Source organism: Megachile rotundata, chromosome 1, assembly GCF_050947335.1.
Source record: "Megachile rotundata isolate GNS110a chromosome 1, iyMegRotu1, whole genome shotgun sequence".
Taxonomy (NCBI): Eukaryota; Metazoa; Arthropoda; class Insecta; order Hymenoptera; family Megachilidae; genus Megachile; species Megachile rotundata.
In genome coordinates, this window is record NC_134983.1 from 21,832,322 (window position 1) to 21,857,997 (window position 25,676).

The following is a 25,676-nucleotide window of genomic DNA, read 5'->3' on the forward strand; positions in this document are numbered from 1 at the left end:
TTTAGCTGTCGTTGTTGCTGCAGAAAAAACCAGGCAAAATTATTTGGTAAATGTGCTAACATCAGATGATCCTCGACACCAAATAAGTTTTCATGCATCTGTTTCTATCAGCCACAAGTTTGATATTTTTAAGAGCCTCACCATAAATAAACAATTACATACGTACACCTTGCTACTTCCTTCAAAGTTTCATATTTTTAACAACATTTTTTGCAACGTACAACAGTGAGCATCTACCATACTGTCTTCTAGCAAACGTTCCTTCAGAAATTAACCTTTGAAATTGGACTACATGACGTAAAAGCAGATAGCCTTTCATTAATAATTTATTACTCCGTTCTTGGAATACATTTTAGCACGGCAACAAAGGCGTATTAATTAGATAAAACGATGCCAAAAGCACGCGAATACCGAATCAACATTACATCGACGATTAGGCGTTGCCACGTTTTTATCCCAATGTGTATTCGTTGTGTGTAGATATGTTTGAAAAGTTCGATAATACACGGCGACTTTGTGCAAACACAATCGAACGGTTGGTGAATGATTTCAAGCAGTTTTACTCATAACAGAAACGTCGAAAATATTGACAATAGTTTTAAGCGAGGTCAATCGATAGAGTCGAAGTCCGTTTCGAAAAAGGCATTGGTACCGAGGACTTTTATTATATCGTCATTGTTAGCATAGTGGCGTGATATATTGTCACGCGGTGAATTTCGTGGCATTGTATTTCGACCGGACTCGTAACTGGGACGTCTACAAGGGACGTATACTACAAAGAGTTAATTATTCGACGGTAAATGCTTCGCTGTTTAATCTTCAGCTATCTAATGGCGCCGATGGCATTGCAAATATCTACCTCGTCAAGGGTCAAAACACGTAGTGACACTGGAGGATTGACTGTATTAATTCTGGTTTCATTGACATCAATGGTATTTGAAGTTTCGCGTTTCTTGCTTTGTTGGGTGATATTAAATAATATTAGTGATTTGGAGGGATAGAGATTTGGGGAGGTAGGGACTTGGGAATGTGGGGATTTGGAGATTTGGGAGCGTGGAGATTTGGAGACGTGATTTGGAGGCGTGGAGATTTGGGGGCGTGGAAATTTGAGGACGTGGAGATTTGGATATGTGGAGATTTGGGGACGTGGAGATTTGGACGCGTGGAGATTTGGGGGCGTGGAGATTTGGGGACGTGGAGATTTGGGGACGTGGAGATTTGGATATGTGGAGATTTGGGCGCGTGGAAATTTGGGGGCATGGAGATTTGGATATGTGGAGATTTGGGCGCGTGGAAATTTGGGGGCGTGGAGATTTGGGCGCGTGGAAATTTGGGGACGTGGAGATTTGGATATGTGGAGATTTGGGCGCGTGGAAATTTGGGGGCGTGGAGATTTGAGCGCGTGGAAATTTGGGGGCGTAGAGATTTGGGGGCGTGGAGATTTGGATATGTGGAGATTTGGGCGCGTGGAAATTTGGGGGCGTGGAGATTTGGATATGTGGAGATTTGGGTATGTGGAGATTCGGGGACGTGGAGATTTGGATATGTGGAGATTCGGGCGCGTGGAAATTTGGGGATGTGGAGATTTGGATATGCGGAGGTTTGGGAGCGTGGCGATCCGGAAATATAGGGATTTGATGGCTCTGGGAAGAAAATGGTTCCCCTCCTTATTAACCTTCCTTACCAAACGACAGATCTGATACAGACCAAGTAAAAATCGCAAAAATTTGACTACCTACTAACAAGACTATTAACACCAGTAACTAGCATAGTGTAGACAGCTCCTTACACCAATTATCAAAACCTTCCAAGACCTTCCTAGATCTTCCTTGTGCCACAAGAAAAGAACGTTTCACAAAATCCACTATATACCGAATTATTTTGAACATTTCCAATCTGATGTAACAAACCCTTAATTGTTTGATTTTATGAGAGCCTCCACTGCTATGATCATTCACCTCAAATTCTCGAGTTATAAAATAAAAATTGAAAGAATGAGAATTGCAAATCCGTGCATATGTTTTGAAGTAGCCTGTAGACAGCAACAGGGTTAAATAGGCTATCAGTGGAGTAACCACGACTGTGGCGAGAATGTTTGACCCAACGAGGATCGTATATATAAATACGAGAAGAGATTCCAGCGGTGCAGCAGGTACGGTGTAATCAGGCAAGGGCGCCTCTTGGTCTACGGTGTACGCGATACACGATTAGCGGAAAACACGGCTTGTTGGTTTGCCGGTATTAAATCGATAATCCACGTACCGTGTAACACGGGAACATGAAAAGAGGGCTGGTCAATTCGAGCCCCTTAACTGCTATTACGTCTTGCAACGTTTACGCCACAGCGTGGTCACGAATAGGCACAGAAATTCGAGTCATGGTTTCAGGGAAACCTTTACAGGTTGATTCATAGTCTCACTATACCTTTGTAGGTGTAGACAACTATAGGCAACGTATAGGCAACTATAGGCAACTATAGGTAACTTCAAGTGGTTAGATTGTAGATGTTTACTGTGTGTGATGACAGTGGAAGTCGAAAGTTTAAGGATTGCATTAATTACGATATTGTCAAGGGTGATTCAAATTTCAACCATATAATGCTTAACATAGCTATTAGCTATGTAACCTAACATGACTTGGTTTAGGGACATTTGTCAAAAGTTAGTCTATAATATAATGCAATTAACTGGTACAGTACAGATGAGTGAAATTCTTTAAGAACTTCAGCACATATCTTGCAAAATGATCATATGTTACATAGTGATTAACATAGCTAATAGCTATAACCTAATCTAACACGACTAGGTCCAGGAATATTTTTCAAAAGCTAGTCCATAGTATAGTGCAATTAATTGGTACACTACAGAGTGAAACCTAATTCTTCAAAAACTTCAGCACATATCATATGATCATATGTTGCATAGACTAAATGATCATATGTTACAGAGTGATTCACATAGCTAATAGCTATAACTTAACCTAACATGACTAGGTTATTACCAACTAGGTTTAGAGATATTTTTCAAAAGTTAGTCCATAGTATCGTGCAATAAATTGGTACAGTACAGAGTGAGACCTAATTCTTCAAGAATTTCAGCACATATCATATGATCATATGTTGCATAGATCTCTGTCTACATACTCTGTAGATTGCTCTCATATTTATCCGTACTTCAGCACATATGTTGCAAATAATCATACATTGCATAGATCATGTAGTCTGTAGATTGCTCTCATACTTATCTGTACTTCAGCACCTATCTTGCAAATAATCATACATTGCATAGATCATGTAGTCTGTAGATTGCTCTCATATCCATCTGTACTTCAGCATAAATCTTGCAAATAATCATACATTGCATAGATCATGTAGTCTGTAGATTGCTCTCATATCCATCTGTACTTCAGCACCTATCTTGCAAATAATCATACACTGCATAGATCATGTAGTCTATAGATTGCTCTCATACTTATCTGTATTTCATCACCTAAGTTGCAAATAATCATACATTGCATAGATCATGTAGTCTGTAGATTGCTCTCATACTTATCTGTACTTCAGCACCTATCTTGCAAATAATCATCCACTGCATAGATCATGTAGTCTGTAGATTGCTCTCATACTTATTTATACTTCATCACCTAAGTTGCAAATGATCATCCACTGCATAGATCATGTAATTCATAGATTGCTCTCATACTTATCAATCTGTAGATTGCTCCCACATGTATCTGTACTTCATCACCTATCCTTCAAATAATCATACATCACATAAATCATGTAATCTATAGATCACTCTATTTATCTCTACTACCTAGACACATCTCCAATTCAAACCCAACTACTCAACTAATTATTCTCCGATAATTAAACTTCATCAGCCATTGAATATCACAGCCTTTGTACCAGACATACTACGATATACTTCACAGTTTAAGCTATCTTCGAATCAAACACCCCACAAGTAATAGAACCCAAGTTTCGGCTCTACGTTCCAATTAATACCCAATACTGCACCACCGCCCGTAACATTGAATCAAACAGTTATTTATTACCTTCTCCAGCGCAGTTTAATTGTATTTAATGCGTCGGATGCGGTAATGGATGTTTAATGGGCAACACTTGAACGTTACGTACACGTGCCTCTTCTCGGATTTACAACGTACATCATATATTATAAAGTCATACGGTTTGCTTTATTTTATGATGAAAATTCATTAATTGTTAAAACTAAATGACTCGTTCACTAATTTCTCGTTTTAAATTACAAAATTGATTTTCTTGTCTTTCTCCGTTTTTGGCTGTTTATGATTTTTATGGATATGAATTTGTGTATGTTCAATTATATTTTAACTTCCATTTTTTATCTCAAGAATACAATGAAGAATACAAATTTATAAATTTAATATAAATTTTAATAAAAATTTCTTCTTGATAATTTAAAATACGAACTGCACGACCCTTCTCAAGGGTTCTACTGTTCAAGAAAAAAGATTACATATTTAAAATACGAACTCCGAGAGAACTTCTCACGAGTTCCGTAAATCTAATCCAGAAGAAAAAAGAAGTACTAAAATAAAAACCCCTTTTCATTTCAACGTCACATACAGTTCTCCCCAACCTAATTATAACGTATTTAAAATATGAATTCCAAGACCCTTCTCACGAGTTCCATAAATCTAATGTTAAATAAAAAACCCTTCTCATTTCAACGTCACAAGTTATTACACATTTAAAATACGAATTCCATTCTCAGTCGAGTAAATCTAATGTTAAACAAAAAAAAAGGAGGTAAAAGTCTTTTCATTTGAACACACGGTTGCACTCAATTATTACATATTTAAAAAATGCTTCCTACCACCGCAGAATGGGAGTGACCGGGTTAAAAGGCTCCTCGAGAAAGAATTAAAGAGGCTCTTAAAAAATAGCATTTTCATCGACGTACTCAGCAATAATAGGGTCCCTAGGAAGCATAGGGAGAAACGTGTTTATGCGGGGTCAGGAATTTCTGAATCGGAGGAACGAGCAGGTTACGAAAGGTATGCGATGACCGAATTAAAGAACCGCTGACGCGCTCGATTTTTCCTCGCGTCGAATAACAAACTCGACATTCCAGGATTTGGGGACGTGGAGATTTGGGGGCGTGGAGATTTGGGGACGTGGAGATTTGGATATGTGGGAATTTGGGTACGTGGAGATTTGGGGGCGTGGAGATTTCGGCGCGTGGAGATTTGGGGACGTGGAGATTTGGGAGCGTGGAGATTTGGGAGCGTGGAGATTTGGGGATGTGGAGATTTGGATATGTTGGAATTTGGGGACGTGGAGATTTGGGCGCGTGGAAATTTGGGGGCGTGGAAATTTGGGCGCGTGGAAATTTGGGGGCGTGGAGATTTGGATATGTGGAGATTTGGGCGCGTGGAAATTTGGGGGCGTAGATATTTGGGGACGTGGAGATTTGGATATGTGGAGATTTGGGCGCGTGGAAATTTGGGGGCGTGGAGATTTGGGCGCGTGGAAATTTGGGGGCGTGGAGATTTGGGAGCGTGGAGATTTGGGGATGTGGAGATTTGGATATGTTGGAATTTGGGGACGTGGAGATTTGGGGGCGTGGAGATTTGGGGACGTGGAGATTTGGGAGCGTGGAGATTTGGGAGCGTGGAGATTTGGGAGCGTGGAGATTTGGGAGCGTGGAGATTTGGGAGCGTGGAGATTTGGGAGCGTGGAGATTTGGGAGCGTGGAGATTTGGGAGCGTGGAGATTTGGATACGTGGAGATTTGGGGGCGTGGAGATTTCGGCGCGTGGAGATTTGGAGACGTAGAAATTTGGGGACGTGGAGATTTGGGGACGTGGAGATTTGGGGGCGTGAATATTTGGGAACGTGGAGATTTCACTCTGTGAAACGGGCAGGGATCGCAGGGAAATCGGGAACGAGACGGAATGTTACGACACTTTATTGACACACGCGGAAGGCCACTTCGAAAAATATGCACGACAAACACCGAGTACCAGGCTCTGATGTGCTTTTCGTCGAATCGTTGTATACGTGTCCCCGTTCAACGATTATTACGAAAGCTTCCTCAAAAGGATCTCCTGTCGCATTCCATCGCTTTCCAACTACAAAACACTTTGTACGAAGACCTTAACGCTCGGCCGCGCCATACACGTGTTAATCGAACGGGTAATTGGGTCGATTCATCGGGTCATTCCATAAGTAATGTCGCTCGTTTTAGATCGGGAAGATCGGTAAATAATGTACAGGGTTATTCCGTACGGATATTAATCTATGCCCCAGTATTTGCCTACTTAACAGCGCTAGTTTTGCAAGCTTCATATTTTAACACCGAAACTACCAACGTATAATTATATTCATTTCCATTTCTTGATTAGATATAATATATGGACCGTTTATTTTGGAAGTGGTGTAAGTCCATTTGCATGAATATACATTATTTTAGTTAAATCACCTAAAAGAAATTTGTATAATCAAATTATATATTGATCAATTAGTAAAAAATTGCTGAATTGTCAGTCTTGATATAATTAACCTATATTTTTTCATTGATGTATATGTTAACATTTAATTTTCTCAAAATAAATGAAAATGGATTTACACCACTTTCAAAATAAACGATCCATATCTTGATGTATACTCATCTTAAAGTATACTTGATGTATACTCATTTTTTGGTGGTTGCGCTAGGTAGTGGAAGGACTAGGACGCGAGTACTAGCGAGAAAGTAGAGTCTCTTATGCGCCGCCTAGCGGCGATGAGCGCAGGAGAGCCACACTTTATTTAATTGTAAGACTCGTACAGCTCATATTGGGTCGACTAAGTAACCCTTTCTGAACGTTTCTAATCATTTTTCTATATTGCAAATTTTTGTATACTATTAGAGGTAAGAGATCAAGGAACAGTGTGACCTACAATGTGAGATTCACTAAGGATTAAAAATCGTAATTAATGTTTTTGTATAGGGATAAGTCTGTAACATTTGCCGATATAATTTGTAAGGTTTCGTTGGTCATCCAACACATTTTTAATTTGAAGTTTGAAGTCAAAAAATAAACAAACGACAAAACAGAAATTAGTACATACATTAATCCTGTATTTTGATGAATGCAGACTTCAAGATAAAAACTGTAATCTAAATGTAATCTAAATTACAAGATAGAGTAATTTAAAGTAACTTGTGAAACTTGTGACCGATTTGGTACTAGCATCAACATACAAAGTTCAAATTTCCCCAAAATTCAAGTGACCCGATATTCTTAGAAAGCAGAAATTGAACAGAAGGCCATGTGTCTCTCATCAGCGCTCCCTTTCTAAGGGAAGTTTCCAAGTACCTAGACCATAACGTTTCCTCAGGGTTCAAAGACTTGCGCGAGAGGATAAAATAAAGAAACCTTGAAATATTTTCAAACGCCCGCAAGTTTTATTCTGAACTTGTGTATAGGTTCAGAATTATTTTCTACCGAACGTAGCTAAAGCTCCAGAAAGTTTACTCTTTTAAAATTTTGTAAAATCGATGTTTACAAAGAAAGAATTAAAAGATAATATTAAGTGGAAGGGTGAGAAGCTAATTGCACATTCTTGGTGGATTTATTTACTTCTGGAAACACGATTGACGAGTATGGGATCAAAGTTCACGAGATTCCACGAAGTAATATTAATTTCGCAATGTACGTCTGGGACACATTAAGAGAAATTTATATTTAACATTTTTTTAACTAAAACTGAATTTTTTAAGATTACAAAACTATGTTTAAAAATAAATGTAATTCTGATTTCTTAATTTGGGAATTTGTGGTTTCACAAGTTTGTAAGTTCACGAGTTCATAAGCTTGTAAGTTCACAAGCTTGTAAGTGAACTCTGCACAATTTAAATCTGAGAATTTGTGACTTGAAAATTTATAATATGTCAACGAGATAATTATGAGCTCAATGAAATAATTATCAACTCGACGAAATAAACTCAGTGAATTATAGGCTTAATGAAATAAATATAAGATTAACGAAATCAGAAGCATGTACGTATTTTTGACAGCCACTTGGGGTGTTTCTGAGAACTTTAATCGGATATTTTCTTCGGGAGCCTCAGGGTCACGATAACAGCATTAATATACGGAAACGCTGCTATATAAGCAGCTGAACGGTCATAAGCGATAATAATATCATTTATGGAGCTATAAACAACGGCAATTGGAATACCTCTGGATTCCTTTCTTTTGTATCTCTTTATATTTTACTGCCTCGTCATATATGTTTTACGCTTAAATTTCCATATAGATTCAACAGCTACATTGCTAAGAACTTGTTCATTTTATTCAGAATGAATTGAGTGAATTAATAATGCATGAGAGAGAAGAATGAACATATTGCAGATGTAAATAATAAAAATATTGAGCATGAAAAGAATAAACATATTGTGAAAATATTTGGTGAGATTTGTTAAAAAAATATTGGATATAATTTTCAACTGCTGTGGTGGTTAATGTGGTAAATAATTTAATCCAAATGTCAAACTTTTTCCTGACTCTGTCAGTTATTAAATTATAAGAAACTACGGTTGCAAATTAGCAAAAGAGACCACAGGAAAAATAATTCTTTCCTTCGCATGTCGACACTTGAATTACCCAGTTTATCGGAAGATCTCATAATTCCGAAAGCTTATAAATCATGCATCGACAAGTGCATTCTCAGGTGCAAAATTGAATTAAAATTGTAATATTATTTTCTGAGTAGATTGAACCGTTCAACGACGTTATTTTGAAAGTTTAAATAACATAATAAATCGATCGACCCGTCGTATGAAAAGAAAAATATCTATAATCTTGCTGTATCCGTGTAGTTAATTCATTTTCCGCTCGTCTCCCGAGTTGCCTAAAGAAGATCGATAGTAAAAGTTTAACTTCCGCTCTGTCGCGTCTGTTCGTTTTCGATTTTTAGCACAGTCGCACCCGAATGACCCACTTGAATGTCGTGGACCTCTATGAAACTCGTCTAACTTTTGTCCCTTTTTCCTTTCATCGAAAATGTTCATTGACTCGAAAGAAAATCATCTTACCGGACTTGTTATCCATCAGGTCCCTGTACCCGTGCACCAGATTCGCTACTATACTCGTCATCTTGCCTCGAGTCTGTAACAAACCATAAATATTTACTTATTATTATCTCGGGTTAACGAAGAAAATTTTTTAGCTGATTAAAAACTGTTTGGTACACTTGATACTTCGTGTACACGATATGTCTTTGATCACACTGTATATCTTTGGAGATACGGTTTTAAATTGGGGTTTGTGAAACAATTTTGAAATCACCTATACATCTTTTCGTTTTTATTTAAATAGGTTTTGTAAAATTCGAACAGGGTCAAGACCTCTTATATTTGTTGCTTAACTAGTTATTAACTGAAGAATACAAATTTAATTGTGGGATAGAGTCTATAAGGAAATAGGTTCAAGAGGGGTTGAACTACACAAGTTTAATTTCGGCTTTAATACATATCAAGGCATAGTATTAATATAACTGAACTAGTTATTAATATTACTGAAGAATAACACAAATTTAATTATAGATAGGGTTCATAAAAAATAGGTTCAAGAGGTTCTTGAACTACGTAAGTTTAACACCTACTATTAATAAATACAGGATGTCTCACAACTAGAGTCCTTGAAATGGGAGGTAGTTGACGTGATTCTGAATAAGATTTCCCTTAGCAAAAATGAGGTGCGAAGCTTCGTTTTTGAATTATTAAGGAAAAGCGCGGACCAATCAGAGCGCGAGGATTGCGCATGCGCAGACGTGAGAGCGACAGCTTCGGATAACGCGTAGTTATCCAACGCGTGGTAATCCAACGCGTAGTAATTCGACGCGTGGTAATCCAACGCGTAGTAATGCAACGCGTAGTAATTCGACGCGTGGTAATCCAACGCGTAGTAATGCAACGCGTAGTAATTCGACGCGTGGTAATCCAACGCGTAGTAATCCAGCGTGGGGATATCCAACGCGTAGTAATCCAGCGTGGGGATATCCAACGCGTAGTAATCCAGCGCGTGGATATTCAACGCGTAGTAGTCTAACGCGTAGTGATGCAACCCGCGGTAATTCTAAGCGTAAGAATCTAACGCGTGGTAATTCTAAGCGTAGGAATCTAACGCGTGGTAATCTAACGCGTGGTAATCTAACGCGTAGGAATCTAACGCGTAGAAATCTAACGCGAGGTAATCTAACGTATGGGAATCTAACGCGTGGTAATCTAACGCGTAGGAAACCACCGCGTGGTAATCTAACGCGTAGGAATCCAACGCGTGGTAATCTAACGCGTAGGAATCTAACGCGTGTTAATCTAACGCGTAGTTAACCAACGCGTAGTAATTCGACACGTAGTAATCCTAAAGGCTGTGCGCGCGCATTAGTTATGAGACACCCTGTACAATCAAGTCATAGTATTAATCGACGTAACACAAGATAAATATTACTATTAGCGACTACTACTGACCACTTTAATTATAAATTACAAGTAGGGAGACTGATCAAACTCTTCAAACATAGACTCCTCGAACATAACTCTGAAGTTAGAAATATTTTACATAGTGTTTCAATGTGTCCACTAACGAACATGATAAAGATCTTAAGAGATGAGTCATTGAGTACATATACGTTTCTAAAGTCAGTTTCATGAAACAGCAATGTATGTCTATGTGTTATATGCGATTATCAATGAAATTATAAGAAGGTACAAATTTTGATTTCTGTTCTTAAAGAAGGTTAAATAATAATTGTCATGAAAGATATATTCTTATCGAATTTAATTTTCATTGACAATTGTCTGATTTTCATTTAATATTAAGTTTGAAAATTTATTTAATTAGAAACTTTGAGAGAAGAAGGTAAACGATATTTTACTAAAAAATCTTGACAAGAGTCAGGACTAAGTTAGGTTAGGTAACCATTAGGATTTTTGTATGTCAACTCTCTGCATTCGACAGGTGACACACTCTACATTCTGTTCAACACCATTCGGAATCAGTATCTTTTACCTACATTTGCGATACAAAAGCATAGTACAAATATAACATAACAGACAATATTAACTAACAACAAAAAAATAATCTATTTAAAATTGCCATCTGCCAAGAATGCCTCCGGATAAATAGAAACCTACTGTTTCGATCACGTGTACCCGATAGGAGAGCCATTAACCTTAATACGCCATCAGCGGCAAATTGATTTTAAATAAAAATGTGAAAGTTTGAAAATGTGGGAAGAATTTGAAAAGAATTTGCAACGATCGTTCCATAATGCGGCGATGATTCGCGCGAGCGTTGAACGGACAGAAATCGCGGGAGATCCGGATAATCGGTTCTCGAGACGACTAGAAGAGTCCATTCACGTCTCGGCGTCGCAAAGTACGAGAACAAATACGTAAGTGAACCGCGGCACGAAATGCATTCGTTTATGCGAAAACTGGTTTTCGTGGAAGCATAAAAGCGTGCATCGATCGTTTTGTCTTTAGAACGCGTTTTTCCGTGCTTCCGGGTCGCATTTGTCGCTTTCGAACAGTGGTTTCAACGTTTTACTGTCTTTGGCCGTCGAATTAGGGCTGCTATAAATTTTCAGTGTTTCACACATTTTCGTAGACCTAATTCTTTGGTTAGGTATTGCAAATCTTCTTTTCACCTATTTTTATGAAACTTTTGTATTGCAACGCGTAGTAATTCGAGGCGTGGTAATTCTACGCGTAGTAATCGGGCGTGAGGATATCCAACGCGTAGTAATCAAGCGCGTGGATATTCAACGCGTAGTAGTCTAACGCGTAGTAATGCAACCCGTGGTAATTTTAAGCGTAGGAATCTAACGCGTAGTTTTCCAACGCGTGGTAATCCAACGCGTAGTAATGCAACGCGTAGTAATTCGACGCGTGGTGATTCTACGCGTAGTAATCCAGTGTGAGGATATCCAACGCGTAGTAATGCAGCGCGTGGATATTCAACGCGTAGTAGTCTAACGCGTAGTAATTCTACGCGTAGGAATCTAACGCGTGGTAATCCAATGCGTGGTAATCCAACGCGTAGTAATGCAACGCGTAGTAATTCGACGCGTGGTGATTCTACGCGTAGTAATCCAGTGTGAGGATATCCAACGCGTAGTAATGCAGCGCGTGGATATTCAACGCGTAGTAGTCTAACGCGTAGTAATTCTACGCGTAGGAATCTAACGCGTGGTAATCCAATGCGTGGTAATCCAACGCGTAGTAATGCAACGCATAGTACTTCGACGCGTGGTAATTCGACGCGTGGTAATTCTACGCGTAGTAATCCAGTGTGAGGATATCCAGCGCGTGGATATTCAACGCGTAGTAATTCTACGCGTAGGAATCTAACGCGTAGGAATCTAACGCGTAGTTATCCAACGCGTAGTTATCCAACGCGTGGTAATCCAACGCGTGGTAATCCAACGCGTGGTAATCCAACGCGTGGTAATCCAACGCGTAGTAATGCAACGCGTAGTAATTCTACGCGTGGTAATTCTACGCGTAGTAATCCAGCGTGAGGATATCCAACGCGTAGTAATCCAGCGCGTAGTAGTCTAACGCGTAGTAATGCAACCCGTGGTAATTCTAAGCGTAGGAATCTAACGAACGCGTAGTTATCCAACGCGTGGTAATCCAGCGCACAGTTATCCAACGCGTAGTAATGCAACGCGTAGTAATTCAACGCGTGGTAATCCAGCGCACAGTTATCCAACGCGTAGTAATCCAGCGCATGAACAGAATAGTTCAGCGTTAAATAGAATATGCCTTCTGCGTTATGATAATTGCATCGCTAGAAATCAAAGCGCTGTAAATTGACGCACATCGTTAAATTAAAGCGTTTTTATTATACAAGATTCGTTTATTAACCACTCGAAAGTAATTAATAATAATAAATATCGATGGATAAAATTATTGCTTAGCAAGAGTTTCGATTGATTTAACGTCGGCACTCAAAGCGTTAATTGTATCAAATAATCGTATTATAGAAGACTGCTGATGTAACGACCAGACTCGGTTATTTAACTTTCTTTTGTAAGAAACTTTCATTCGGACCTGGTGAAAACGTAAATGCAACGAAAAAGCGTGAATCAATTAATTACGCAAACGGAATCGAAATCCGCTGACGATTGATGCAGACGCGGATCACTAAGTTCACTAGGATGAACGTAATTCAGCATTCAGTTTATTGTTTATGTTAATCTCCTGTACTGAAGAGGAGACACTGATCAGTCAGATCAATACATTCATTCATTCATTCAATTTTAAATAAATATTTTTTAACAATATCTACAGTGTACATATGTTCTATAAACATAATAAAGAAGACAATCATGGAAATTAATAATAGAGAAGTAGTAAACTTAAATGAATTCAGCAGACATTTTAACTTGAGCAGATTTTTCAGCAGACTTTTAAGGTTCCTTTCTGAAAACAGCAGAAACACCTTCAAGTACTAAGAATTAATTTTTCATCCCCTAAGATGAATCCATAAAAACACCACAAACACGTAAGTATACTTAGAATTCAATAGCATCTATCATTTTTTTTAAATATTGTAAGAAACCAAAAGTACTTTATGAACTATGCATTGAAATCTTTAACATCATCCTCCGCAAAATATCAAAAGAGCATTAACCCAACAATTTGTATCTTAATTTTACTTCCATTTTAACTAAAATTTACATAGACTGTAAATCAGTATGTCAAACAATAAAGTTAGTCAGCGAAACAAATAATAATTTCGGAAATTCCAACGTAAATGTTTACACAATACACGTGTTATTTAATAGAAATCCCCAGTTGGGAATCGAAGTAGTAATTGCGTTAAAATCATCTGGTACTTATATAGCAGAGGTTAGTCAACAATTGCAACATAAGAAGTTAAACAATATTTCAAATGCAAAATATTATTTGTACAAAATAAAGTCGTGTTTAAAAAGCCAACAAACGTGTTTCAACTATCAGGAAACACTATGCGGGATGTAACTTAATAATCAAGTCGCCACGTGTGTGATATGTAATTGCATGCTAAAAGTACGTATCGATTAATCTTCGTAGGGCGGAACATCGTATGGTTTCAGTTTTTCATTTCAAAATTTGTTTTTAAACATCTTTTGATGTTGCACTGTTGATATTGCAAAATTCATTATTATATTGAATTAATAAATGGAGTGTTGACTTTGAATGTGGTGTAAGTCCATTTGAGTATTGTATTATTTTACTTAAATCACCTAAAACAAATTTCTGTGATCAAATTACATATTGATCGATCAGTAAAAAAATTGCTGAATTACTGAATTGCTGAAATTAAAAATTACTGAATTGTTGAAGTTAAAAATTATTGAATAGTTAACTTGATATAATTAACCCATATTTTTTAACTAACATATACATCAACCTTTAATTTTCTCAAAATAAATGAAAATGGACTTAAAATCCAAATAGCTGCTGTAATTAAAATCAACTAAAGTTATAAACCTAACCAGCAGTAACTAAAGTTGAATGAACTAAAGTTTTATCATTCTATTAAGTTTAAATTCTTTCCTCCAATTTTTCCTTTCATTTAATAATATTACGGTATTGTTCCACAGTTATTAATATTACAATATTATTCACATTTACCGACAATATCGTTAATTAATTCAGTTCTGCAAGTCTTCAAAACATGCAACAAAACGAGCGCATATTATACGATGAGTAATTAATTAAAACCGGACCATTTCATTTTATAATTGTACCTTTCCACAGATATGCTTACATAATAAACACGTTTACCAGAAAACCGGTAACTCACACTACGAATTCGGTCAAATAATTAAGAAATCGAGGGGTCGCAGCCTCTGTCAAACGTGAAGTTGGATTTGAAAATATTCAGACAGTAGGTCTGAATATTAGAGAAAGTGGTTGAACTGCTTTTATTATGAGACACATTCCTGTTTAATATTTTTAAAACTATCTCCAAAATGTGCTTTGGATAATTCTGTATTACGTTGTTTTCTGGTATAGAATTATAGAATATAATTATAGAACAGGAGGGCCAACCTGCGGCTCTTTGAAGGATTATTTGTGGCTCTCGATAAATGTACCCAATTTTTCATTTTTGTGCTATTATATTTTAAAAAATTATTATCGTTCCGTATGTGTTTCAAAAAGTCTTTGAAATTACTGACGACAAATATGAAAGAAGTGCAACGTTGTAACAAATTTCATTTCCGTTCAAGTTAAGAATGATATGACTCATCGAAAATTGCGGCTCGCGAAACATTTCAAATTTTGAAAAATAGCTTGGCCACCCCTGTTACAGAATATAATTATTGAATATCCAGTGCTATACTGTCTTCAGTAATTCTTCGAGTATCGAAGCTAAAGAGCCTCTCGCCACAAAATCGTAAGACGCCTCATATTTCGCCGCGCTGTATTTCATCGCATCATATTTCGTCACGTTGTACATCGACACATTGCAAGTCGACGCACTCGCATGCAGCGCACTTGTACAATGCGTTATATTTCATTGCGTTGTATTCGGATGCACCGTATTTTGTCCTCGTTATAAATTGTCACATTATATCGCAATCGGGCATTGTACGTTGAGCGTTTAAAATCGACGCGCTGGTTTCCTCGTATTATATGCCGACGCGTGTGTATTGCCATTGTATCCTGCGATCCTCGAATTTTTCGCTTTTACATTCCCGACAATGTAGAATACAGCAAATTGAAATGGCAAGTATGGGAAATGTGTTTAGAAACAAAATAGGGTTAAGAAGAAAATACGTTCAAAAATAAAATATGTTTAGAAACAAGATATGTATAAAAACAAAATATATATACAAATAAACTATGCATAAAAACTAAATATGTATAAAAATAAAATATATATATACAAACAAACTATGTATAAAAATAAAATATGTTTAAAAACAAAATATCTATAAAAACAATATATATATAAAAGCAAGATATGTATAAAAATAAAATATGTTTAAAAACAAAATATATATAAAAACAAGATATGTATAAAAACAAAATATATATACAAATAAACTATGCATAAAAACAAGATATGTATAAAAACAAAATATATATACAAATAAACTATGCATAAAAATAAAATATGTTTAGAAACAAAATATATATAAAAACAATGTATAAAAAAAAATATATATATATATAAAAACAAAATATATATAAAAACAAACTATGTATAAAAAAAATATATATATAAAAACAAGATATGTATAAAAACAAAATATATATACAAATAAACTATGCATAAAAATAAAATATGTTAAGAAACAAAATATATATAAAAACAAACTATGTATAAAAAAAAAATATATATAAAAACAAGATATGTTTCAAAACAAAATATATGTAAAAACAAGATATGTATAAAAATAAAATATATATAAAAACAAACTATGTATAAAAACTATGTATAAAGACATGTCTAAAACCTACAATAAAGTATAACATACCATGAAAGCATAACTATTGTACTTATAAGAAACTCAAGAAAGTCAAAGCAATTGGTTGTGAATATAAAACTTAAAGTCAACTCGATAACTTCGTTTAGTCTGTCACATATGTTCACGTCCCTAGTCAAAAGAGTCTACGTCCAAGAGTCGGATACTAAACCTTCAACACACCGTGGCACGTCCTTAGAAATAAAGCATCTATATCATTCAGTCCTTTTGCAAGCCTTCCTCATCAAAACGAAATAGACTTTTGGGTCTCCGGGTCCAGTGAATCATCAATTACCTCCTTCGTAAGTCCCAAACTTTCTCCTTTTCACTTTCACCACCCAGTAACCAAATCATAGCACCCCTTATACCTCACCCCTAAATCATAGCACCCTCTCATACAAGGGTTACTCAACCTTCAAGCAGTCAACTTCACCTCAAAACCTAACAGAATGATTCTAAAGACTTAATTCCATATAACTGCCAACATCCCAACTTCCTGTCAACCTTCACAAGAACGCCTCCTCAGCAAAATATTAGCAAGGACAGCGAAAACCCTGACACCAGTCGAAAACTGGACTTTGGAATCAAAGTTTAAATTTTGTAACATATGTCCGAAAGTGTTTAAACTCGCATGGACAAACGACCCAAGTAATCAAACAGCCATCCAAGTGAAAGAAGTGTTGACCGACATAAAATGGTCGAAGGGGAAAAGAAAAATGAGCATGCAAATTCGTAGGCGACCGTTTGCGTGATAGAGGAACGTAGTTTTCGATCCGAGCGACTGTTACGTTAACAATCTGGTGTAATCGATCTCGAAGGAACGCAACCACGTGTTTAGTAACTTTCTCGCTACCACCTTGTACCTGATTTAGAGTTCCTGTATCATTGTCTCTCTCTTTTTACCTCTATTTCACTGTCTCCCTCTCTTTCGCTTTTTGCTTCTTTTTTTAGTTAACGCGACTCGTTTTTTCCTGCGGAATGCCAGTAAATCGTAGTGTATTTATGTAACGTCCATAATCGACAGACAACATCGTGAGAGAAATTTGCACGATTTTGTCATGAGTTTACAACGGTTTTCGACTGGTTTTAATTCATTCGATCAAAGTTACGACCTTCTCTAGCTTCTTTCCCGAATAATTACGGAGCTGTGCCACATTTGCTTATTTATTTAACGAGTTTGAACACTTTGGTCTTGTTATGGAATTATTTACGGATACTGTTACAGTAACGCGAATTAACACTTTCACGGTGACTGAATCCCGAACCAACGAGGCCGATGCTCAATTTCGAAATTCCCAAAGTCAGCAATTCAGAAACTGAAATTTACGTTCAGTTTTCCGCGAAAACTGAAAACAATTTTGTTTGCCCGTGCAAATGGTCAGATTGTTAGACCAGCGGTAACGCTGAAAAGTAAAAGCCTTCTGTTGACAGAACAAATACGCGGTTACGAAGAGAAAAGTAATCGGTGACGCAATCCGACAACGTGTTCGTTTCACGCTTATGTAAATTATGTGTACACGTCTTTGTTGCATTTGGTCGTAACTGCATTATGGACGATCAAAGTCGATTATTGTGAATTCGCATGGTAACGGTAGAACGGTGATAGATATTTAAGCACCATACATATACATATATACAGGGTGTCACACAATTACTGTAAGAACCGAAAAGGGGTGGCAGGTGGGGCGATTCTGAACAACTTTTACCTCTGCGAAAATATTGGTTCAAGCTCCAGTTTCGAATTATTAGCAAGAAACACTGACCAATGAGACCATGAACATATATATATATATTGATTGAAGCTTCATTTTCGAGATATTAGCAAGAAACACTGACCAATGAGACCATGAACATATATATATATATATATATTGGTTGAAGCTTCATTTTCGAGATATTAGCAAGAAACACTGACCAATGAGACCATGAACACACACATATATATATATAAATATATACATATATACATATATCCAACGCGTAGTGATCCAACGCGTGGATATTCAACACGTAGGAATCTAACGCGTGGTAATCTGATGCGTAATTAACCAACGCGTTGTAATCCAGCGTGTGAATATCCAACGCATAGTGATCCAGCGCGTGGATATTCAAGGCGTAATAATCCAACGCGTAGTAATGCAACGCGTGGTAATTCCAAGCGTAGGAATCTAACGCATGGTAATCTAACGCGTAGTTAACCAACGCGTAGTAATCCAGCGTGTGGATATCCAACGCGTAGTGATCCAGCGCGTGGATATTCAACGCGTAGTAGTCCAACGCGTAGTAATGCAACACGTGGTAATTCTAAGCGTAGGAATCTAACGCGGGGTAATCTGACGCGTAGTTAACCAACGCGTATTAATCCAGCGTGTGGATATCCAACGCGTAGTGATCCAGCGCGTGGATATTCAAGGCGTAGTAGTCCAACGCGTAGTAATGCAACGCGTGGTAATTCTAAGCGTAGGAATCTAACGCATGGTAATCTAACGCGTAGTTAACTAACGCGTTGTAATCCAGCGTGTGGATATCCAACGTGTAGTGATCCAGCGCGTGGATATTCAAGGCGTAATAATCCAACGCGTAGTAATGCAACGCGTGGTAATTCCAAGCGTAGGAATCTAACGCGGGGTAATCTAACGCGTAGTTAACCAACGCGTAGTAATCCAGTGTGTGGATATCCAACGCGTAGTGATCCAGCGCGTGGATATTCAAGGCGTAATAATCCAACGCGTAGTGATCCAACGCGTGGATATTCAACACGTAGGAATCTAACGCGTGGTAATCTGACGCGTAATTAACCAACGCGTAGTAACCCAGCGTGTGGATATCCAACGCGTAGTGATCCAGCGCGTGGATATTCAAGGCGTAATAATCCAACGCGTAGTAATGCAACGCGTGGTAATTCCAAGCGTAGGAATCTAACGCATGGTAATCTAACGCGTAGTTAACCAACGCGTTGTAATCCAGCGTGTGGATATCCAACGCGTAGCGATCCAGCGCGTGGATATTTAACGTGTAGTAGTCCAACGCGTAGTAATGCAACGCGTGGTAATTCCAAGCGTAGGAATCTAACGCGTGGTAATCTAACGCGTAGTTAACCAACGCGTAGTAATCCAGTGTGTGGATATCCAACGCGTAGTGATCCAGCGCGTGGATATTCAAGGCGTAATAATCCAACGCGTAGTGATCCAACGCGTGGATATTCAACACGTAGGAATCTAACGCGTGGTAATCTGACGCGTAATTAACCAACGCGTAGTAACCCAGCGTGTGGATATCCAACGCGTAGTGATCCAGCGCGTGGATATTCAAGGCGTAATAATCCAACGCGTAGTAATGCAACGCGTGGTAATTCCAAGCGTAGGAATCTAACGCATGGTAATCTAACGCGTAGTTAACCAACGCGTTGTAATCCAGCGTGTGGATATCCAACGCGTAGCGATCCAGCGCGTGGATATTTAACGTGTAGTAGTCCAACGCGTAGTAATGCAACGCGTGGTAATTCCAAGCGTAGGAATCTAACGCGTGGTAATCTAACGCGTAGTTAACCAACGCGTAGTAATCCAGCGTGTGGATACCCAATGCGTAGTAATCCAGCGTGTGGATATCCAACGCGTAGTGATCCAACGCGTGGATATTCGACGCGTAGTAGTCCAACGCGTAGTAATGCAACGCGTGGTAATTCTAAGCGTAGGAATCTAACGCGTGGAAATCTAACGCGTAGTTAACCAACGCGTAGTAATCCAGCGTGTGGATATCCAACGCGTAGTGATCCAGCGCGTGGATATTCAAGGCGTAGTAGTCCAACGCGTAGTAATGCAACGCGTGGTAATTCTAAGCGTAGAAATCTAACGCGTGGTAATCTGACGCGTAGTTAACCAACGCGTAGTAATCCAGCGTGTGGATACCCAATGCGTAGTGATCCAACGCGTGGATATTTAACACGTAGTAGTCCAACGCGTAGTAATGCAACGCGTGGTAATTCTAAGCGTAGGAATCTAACGCGTGATAATCTGACGCGTAGTTAACCAACGCGTAGTAATCCAGCGTGTGGATATCCAACGCCTAGTAATCCAACGCGTGGATATTCAACACGTAGTAGTCCAACGCGTGGTAATTCTAAGCGTAGAAATCTAAGTTAGAGAACGTCTCGTTTAAAGCAACATCGAAGTATCCAGCAAAACCCAGAGCATCCGTTGAAAATATTTTTCGAACCGCAATTACAGAATTAACGTGGCTACTGTCAGCTAATAATCGGTGATAATAAAACAAAGTGTTATCGGTAAGTATTTAAATGAAGATTATGACACGCTGCGTCCGTATTGATTATGACAATCTAGGTTTCGGTCAAAGTTTAATGGTAGCTGTCCGTTTTGTAATTACTTTTATTATTATTAATGAATGCCAGTCGTGTGTTATTAATGAATGCTAATCACGCTATACACGCGTATTAGTTACATTATATTTTATTCAGTTGCTCCTCAATGCATCATAAATAACTTCAATGATAAATAAGTAACTTGTGGCCATTCAATGAATGATTCATTTACATTCGACCAGCCTGGGAGAAGATTCAATTCTATCAGAAGCTTATTTTCTTGAACAACTATTTTCTTGTAGACTTATAGCACGTTTACAGCAACAGTCGATTATAGCAACGTTACAGGAATGTAGGTAAATATGCGTAGATATTCAAAAATCGTGAAACAAACAGGCGGTTTCCTAACGGCTTAATTTGTCGATGAATTACATATCTGGGGAAAGCGGATGCCAGAAATAATGTTAACTCTTCCGGCGGACTTTTAATACCGTTTAGAAAGTATTTTATTAGCTGGCGCTCTTCTTCGAAGAAACCATGAATCTCCATATATCCTTGGCTCGTTGCGAAACACTCGATGAACTAATGCTCAAACGTCTTTACGATGTCTACTCTGTAAGATTTGTTTAAGGAGCTGTCTCATGGTTATTTAACATTTTACTGAAACAAACGATATCATTTAATATAACTAATGCTGGCAAAGGGGAAGCATTATTTGCTATATCTTCTATATTTAAAAATATCTATACAATGCTGCACATTGCTAGGTTCGAAGCTTTGTATATCCACACGTTGGTCAACTCTGAATCTAACAGTCCTAGTAATAACACCGAACAATTCCTATAGGACCTTGATCCTATCTCCCAAATTGAACTTCACAGCTTTAAAAGAAGTAGCACATCATTCTCGGTAGAATTCTTCTGAAAACCCAAAGAAGTAGAATCGCAATTCTAGTTATAAATGATGTGTAAAAAGTTCATCAGTTATTAAACGTCAGAATGTCACAGGTCGAAAATTAATCTGCCACGTGATTATCGGCACTTTTTAGAACATAATCAATTAGTGTGCAAACGATTGACGCAACATGTAATAAAACTATGCAAATAAATAAACTATGTAACTATGCAAAAGTATGGAAATGAAAATGATAAATGCACAATTAATGTAACTTTTTTATAAGTCATAACGCAGTCTGCTTCGCAGACAGCATCAATGTGAAGATTATTTGCATTACTTGAGACTGTGGTCGCTTGCTTTCGAACTTGGGAACTTAGGAAAGAATTTGGAATTTTGGCTGTTTGCAAGCTTTGGAACCTGAAAATTTGTCGTGTTGGATATTCACACGCTGGATTATTACGCGATGGATATCCACGCGCTGGATTACTACGCGCTGGACTACTACGCGTTGGATATCCACGCGCTGGATTACTACGCGTTGGATATCCACGCGCTGGATTACTACGCATTGGACTACTACGCGTTGGATATCCACGCGCTGGATTACTACGCGTTGGATATCCACGCGCTGGATTACTACGCATTGGACTACTACGCGTTGGATATCCACGCGCTGGATTACTACGTGTTGGATATCCACGCGCTGGATTACTACGCGTTGGATATCCACGCGCTGGATTAGTACGCGTTGGATATCCACGCGTTGGACTACTACGCGTTGAATATCCACGCGTTGGATTACTACGCGTTGGATATCCACGCGCTGGATTACTACGCGTTGAATATCCACGCGCTGGATTAGTACGCGTTGGATATCCACGCGCTGGATTAGTACGCGTTGGATATCCACGCGTTGGACTACTACGCGTTGAATATCCACGCGCTGGATTACTACGCGTTGAATATCCACGCGCTGGATTAGTACGCGTTGAATATCCACGCGCGGGATTACTACGCGTTGGACTACTACGCGTTGGATATCCACGCGCTGGATTACTACGCGTTGGATATCCACGCGCTGGATTAGTACGCGTTGAATATCCACGCGCTGGATTACTACGCGTTGGACTACTACGCGTTGGATATCCACGCGCTGGATTACTACGCGTTGAATATCCACGCGCTGGATTAGTACGCGTTGAATATCCACGCGCTGGATTACTACGCGTTGAATATCCACGCGCTGAATTAGTACGCGTTGGATATTCCCACACTGGATTACTACACGTAGGATTACCACACGTTGCATTACTACACGTCAAATTACCACGCGTTGCAATTTGAAAATTTATCCATTTGTAAATTTTGAATATTGACAATTTAGAAAGTATCGAATTTGCAGATCTAGCGCTTTGCTCTCTCTCAAATTTTTGAATTCGAGTTTGTGCTTACACAAATTATTGAATAATTCGAGTTTGTACTTACACAAATTTCAGAACTTCTAACACAAGGTATCTCATGTTCCATTACTGCCTACTTCTTGAGACTCGCCACAGTTCCTACTTAGTTACGCCAATGCCCATTGCGTGTGTAATTTTCAGCACATGTCGTGACCAACCCGGTTGTTTTGCTATTGATTTTTTTTCTCTTCCTTTCCGTTCGGCCAACCACCCTTTTATTCTATAACGAAAGCCCTTACGTTATAAGGCCAACCGAGGGTACGCGTGCCCCTTTCTGTCGCGAACCAGTCACACGGCAGATGAAAAAAGATAACACCTTATCGCGATAGTAATCAAACTTTTTCACGATTGCATGAGTCATCGATTAGAACACCCGCGATTGCAAAGAAACTTGTGTTTCCGCGATTGTCGATCGATTCTTTAGGACGTTAACTCCTCGAATACCGCAGAGACCTGTGGTGACTATCCTTTAATATAATTTAACGATTGAGAGAAATCAATAGGGTGGTTAGGTTAGTAATTTACATTGGTACATAATTTAGAGCATCGACACTGATGCTTCGATAGAAACTATTTATTTATTTATTTATTGCTATTTATTTATTGTGTTCGTGATATTCTTTCGTTAAGGGTGTCATATCTTCAACATCATATTCTGGTCAAACAAATTTTAGTCAAACAAATATTGGTCAAACTCTTTTTATAGTCACATTTCCTGATGTCTTCTTATGTAACCAAATAGAAGAACATTAGCAACTATATTTTCACTAAATATCAAATATGTTATAAAATAAACGTATCCATTGCAAGTCCTCATAAAAATCTGCAAGACGTCACTGAAATAGTACCATCTCTTTAAGTCTCAATGTATTCCGAACAATCTCAATATTCCAACAGTATGTATTACATTATCTTCTGTTGTATCATTACGAAAATGCTTCGATAAGGTATTACACTTGTCCACTTTGGTTAATGTACCGGTTACGATGTAAAAAGAACATCCAGCTTGTTCGACGAATATTTCGTCATCGCACGAAAGAATGAAGCTGGTCGAAATTATTCGATTCGATGATGACGTACAGCTATTACGTAGCCGATTTTTGTCGAGGACGGAGAAAGTAACGATGGCTCGCCGCGTTGCTCAAACGATATTTACTTTCGGGCGAGGCTCTGCCTTACGATTTTTAACCTACCTGAACTTAGCACCCGACTTTCAAAAATTTTATTTCTTTCAATTGCATCGTATTTAGCATCGTTTGTACCCGTTTGTACCACCTTTGTTTTCGTTTGTACCCCAAGGGGTGAAAAGTTACTAGGGGGTGAAAAATACCCCAGCACCCCACTTTAACATTTTTTAATTCTTTCAAAGCCATCATAAAAAGGGACGTCCGTAGAGGTTTGTACCACCCTCACTTTCGTTTGTACCCCAAGGGGTGCGTTTATACCGCGTTTTGAAAGTACGTCCAAGGGGTAACTTCGCCATTTTTTGAGATATTCCAAATCTTCTTGCGCGTGCTGATTCCTAGTCGTTTGTACCCGTTTGTACCACCCTCACATTTGTTTGTACCCCAAGGGGTGCGTTTGTACCGCCTTTCGGAAGTACCCCCAAGGGGTAACTTCGCCATTTCTTGAGATATTCCAAATCTTCTTGCGGGTGCTGATTCCTAGTCGTTTGTACCCGTTTGTACCACCCTCACATTCGTTTGTACCTCAAAGGGTTCGTTTGTACCGCGTTTTGAAAAAAATCCCCTAGAGGTAACTTCGTCAATTTTGGGAATTTTTCAAATCTTCTTGGGGGTGCTGTTTCCTCTTCGTCTCTAGAGGTTTGTACCACCTTTACTTTCGTTTGTACCTCAAAGGGTTCGTTTGTACCGCGTTTTGAAAAAAATCCCCTAGAGGTAACTTCGTCAATTTTTGGAATTTTTCAAATCTTCTTGGGGATGCTGTTTCCTCTTCGTCTCTAGAGGTTTGTACCACCTTTACTTTCGTTTGTACCTCAAAGGGTTCGTTTGTACCGCGTTTTGAAAAAAATCCCCTAGAGGTAACTTCGTCAATTTTGGGAATTTTTGAAATCTTCTTGGGGGTGCTGTTTCCTATTCGTCTCTAGAGGTTTGTACCACCTTTACTTTCGTTTGTACCTCAAAGGGTTCGTTTGTACCGCCTTTTGAAAAAAATTCCCCTAGAGGTAACTTCGTCAATTTTTGGAATTTTTCAAATCTTCTTGGGGGTGCTGTTTCCTCTTCGTCTCTAGAGGTTTGTACCACCTTTACTTTCGTTTGTACCTCAAAGGGTTCGTTTGTACCGCGTTTTGAAAAAAATCCCCTAGAGGTAACTTCGTCAATTTTGGGAATTTTTTAAATCTTCTTGGGGGTGCTGTTTCCTATTCGTCTCTAGAGGTTTGTACCACCTTTACTTTCGTTTGTACCTCAAAGGGTTCGTTTGTACCGCGTTTTGAAAAAAATCCCCTAGAGGTAACTTCGTCAATTTTGGGAATTTTTTAA

The 25,676-nt window shown here is 38.3% G+C and overlaps 1 protein-coding gene across 2 annotated transcripts in view; it reads right to left on the reverse strand.

Moving 5' to 3' along the window:
• Positions 1-25,676, reverse strand: part of LOC100879514 (very long chain fatty acid elongase 7) — a 67,869-nt gene that overhangs the window by 24,956 nt on the left and 17,237 nt on the right. For both annotated transcript variants that reach the window (XM_012298953.2, XM_012298949.2), the window contains one exon: positions 9,068-9,140. In XM_012298953.2, the coding sequence (XP_012154343.1) occupies positions 9,068-9,128 (61 nt within the window). In that variant the 5' untranslated portion in view covers positions 9,129-9,140. The remainder of the gene's footprint in view (positions 1-9,067; positions 9,141-25,676) is intronic.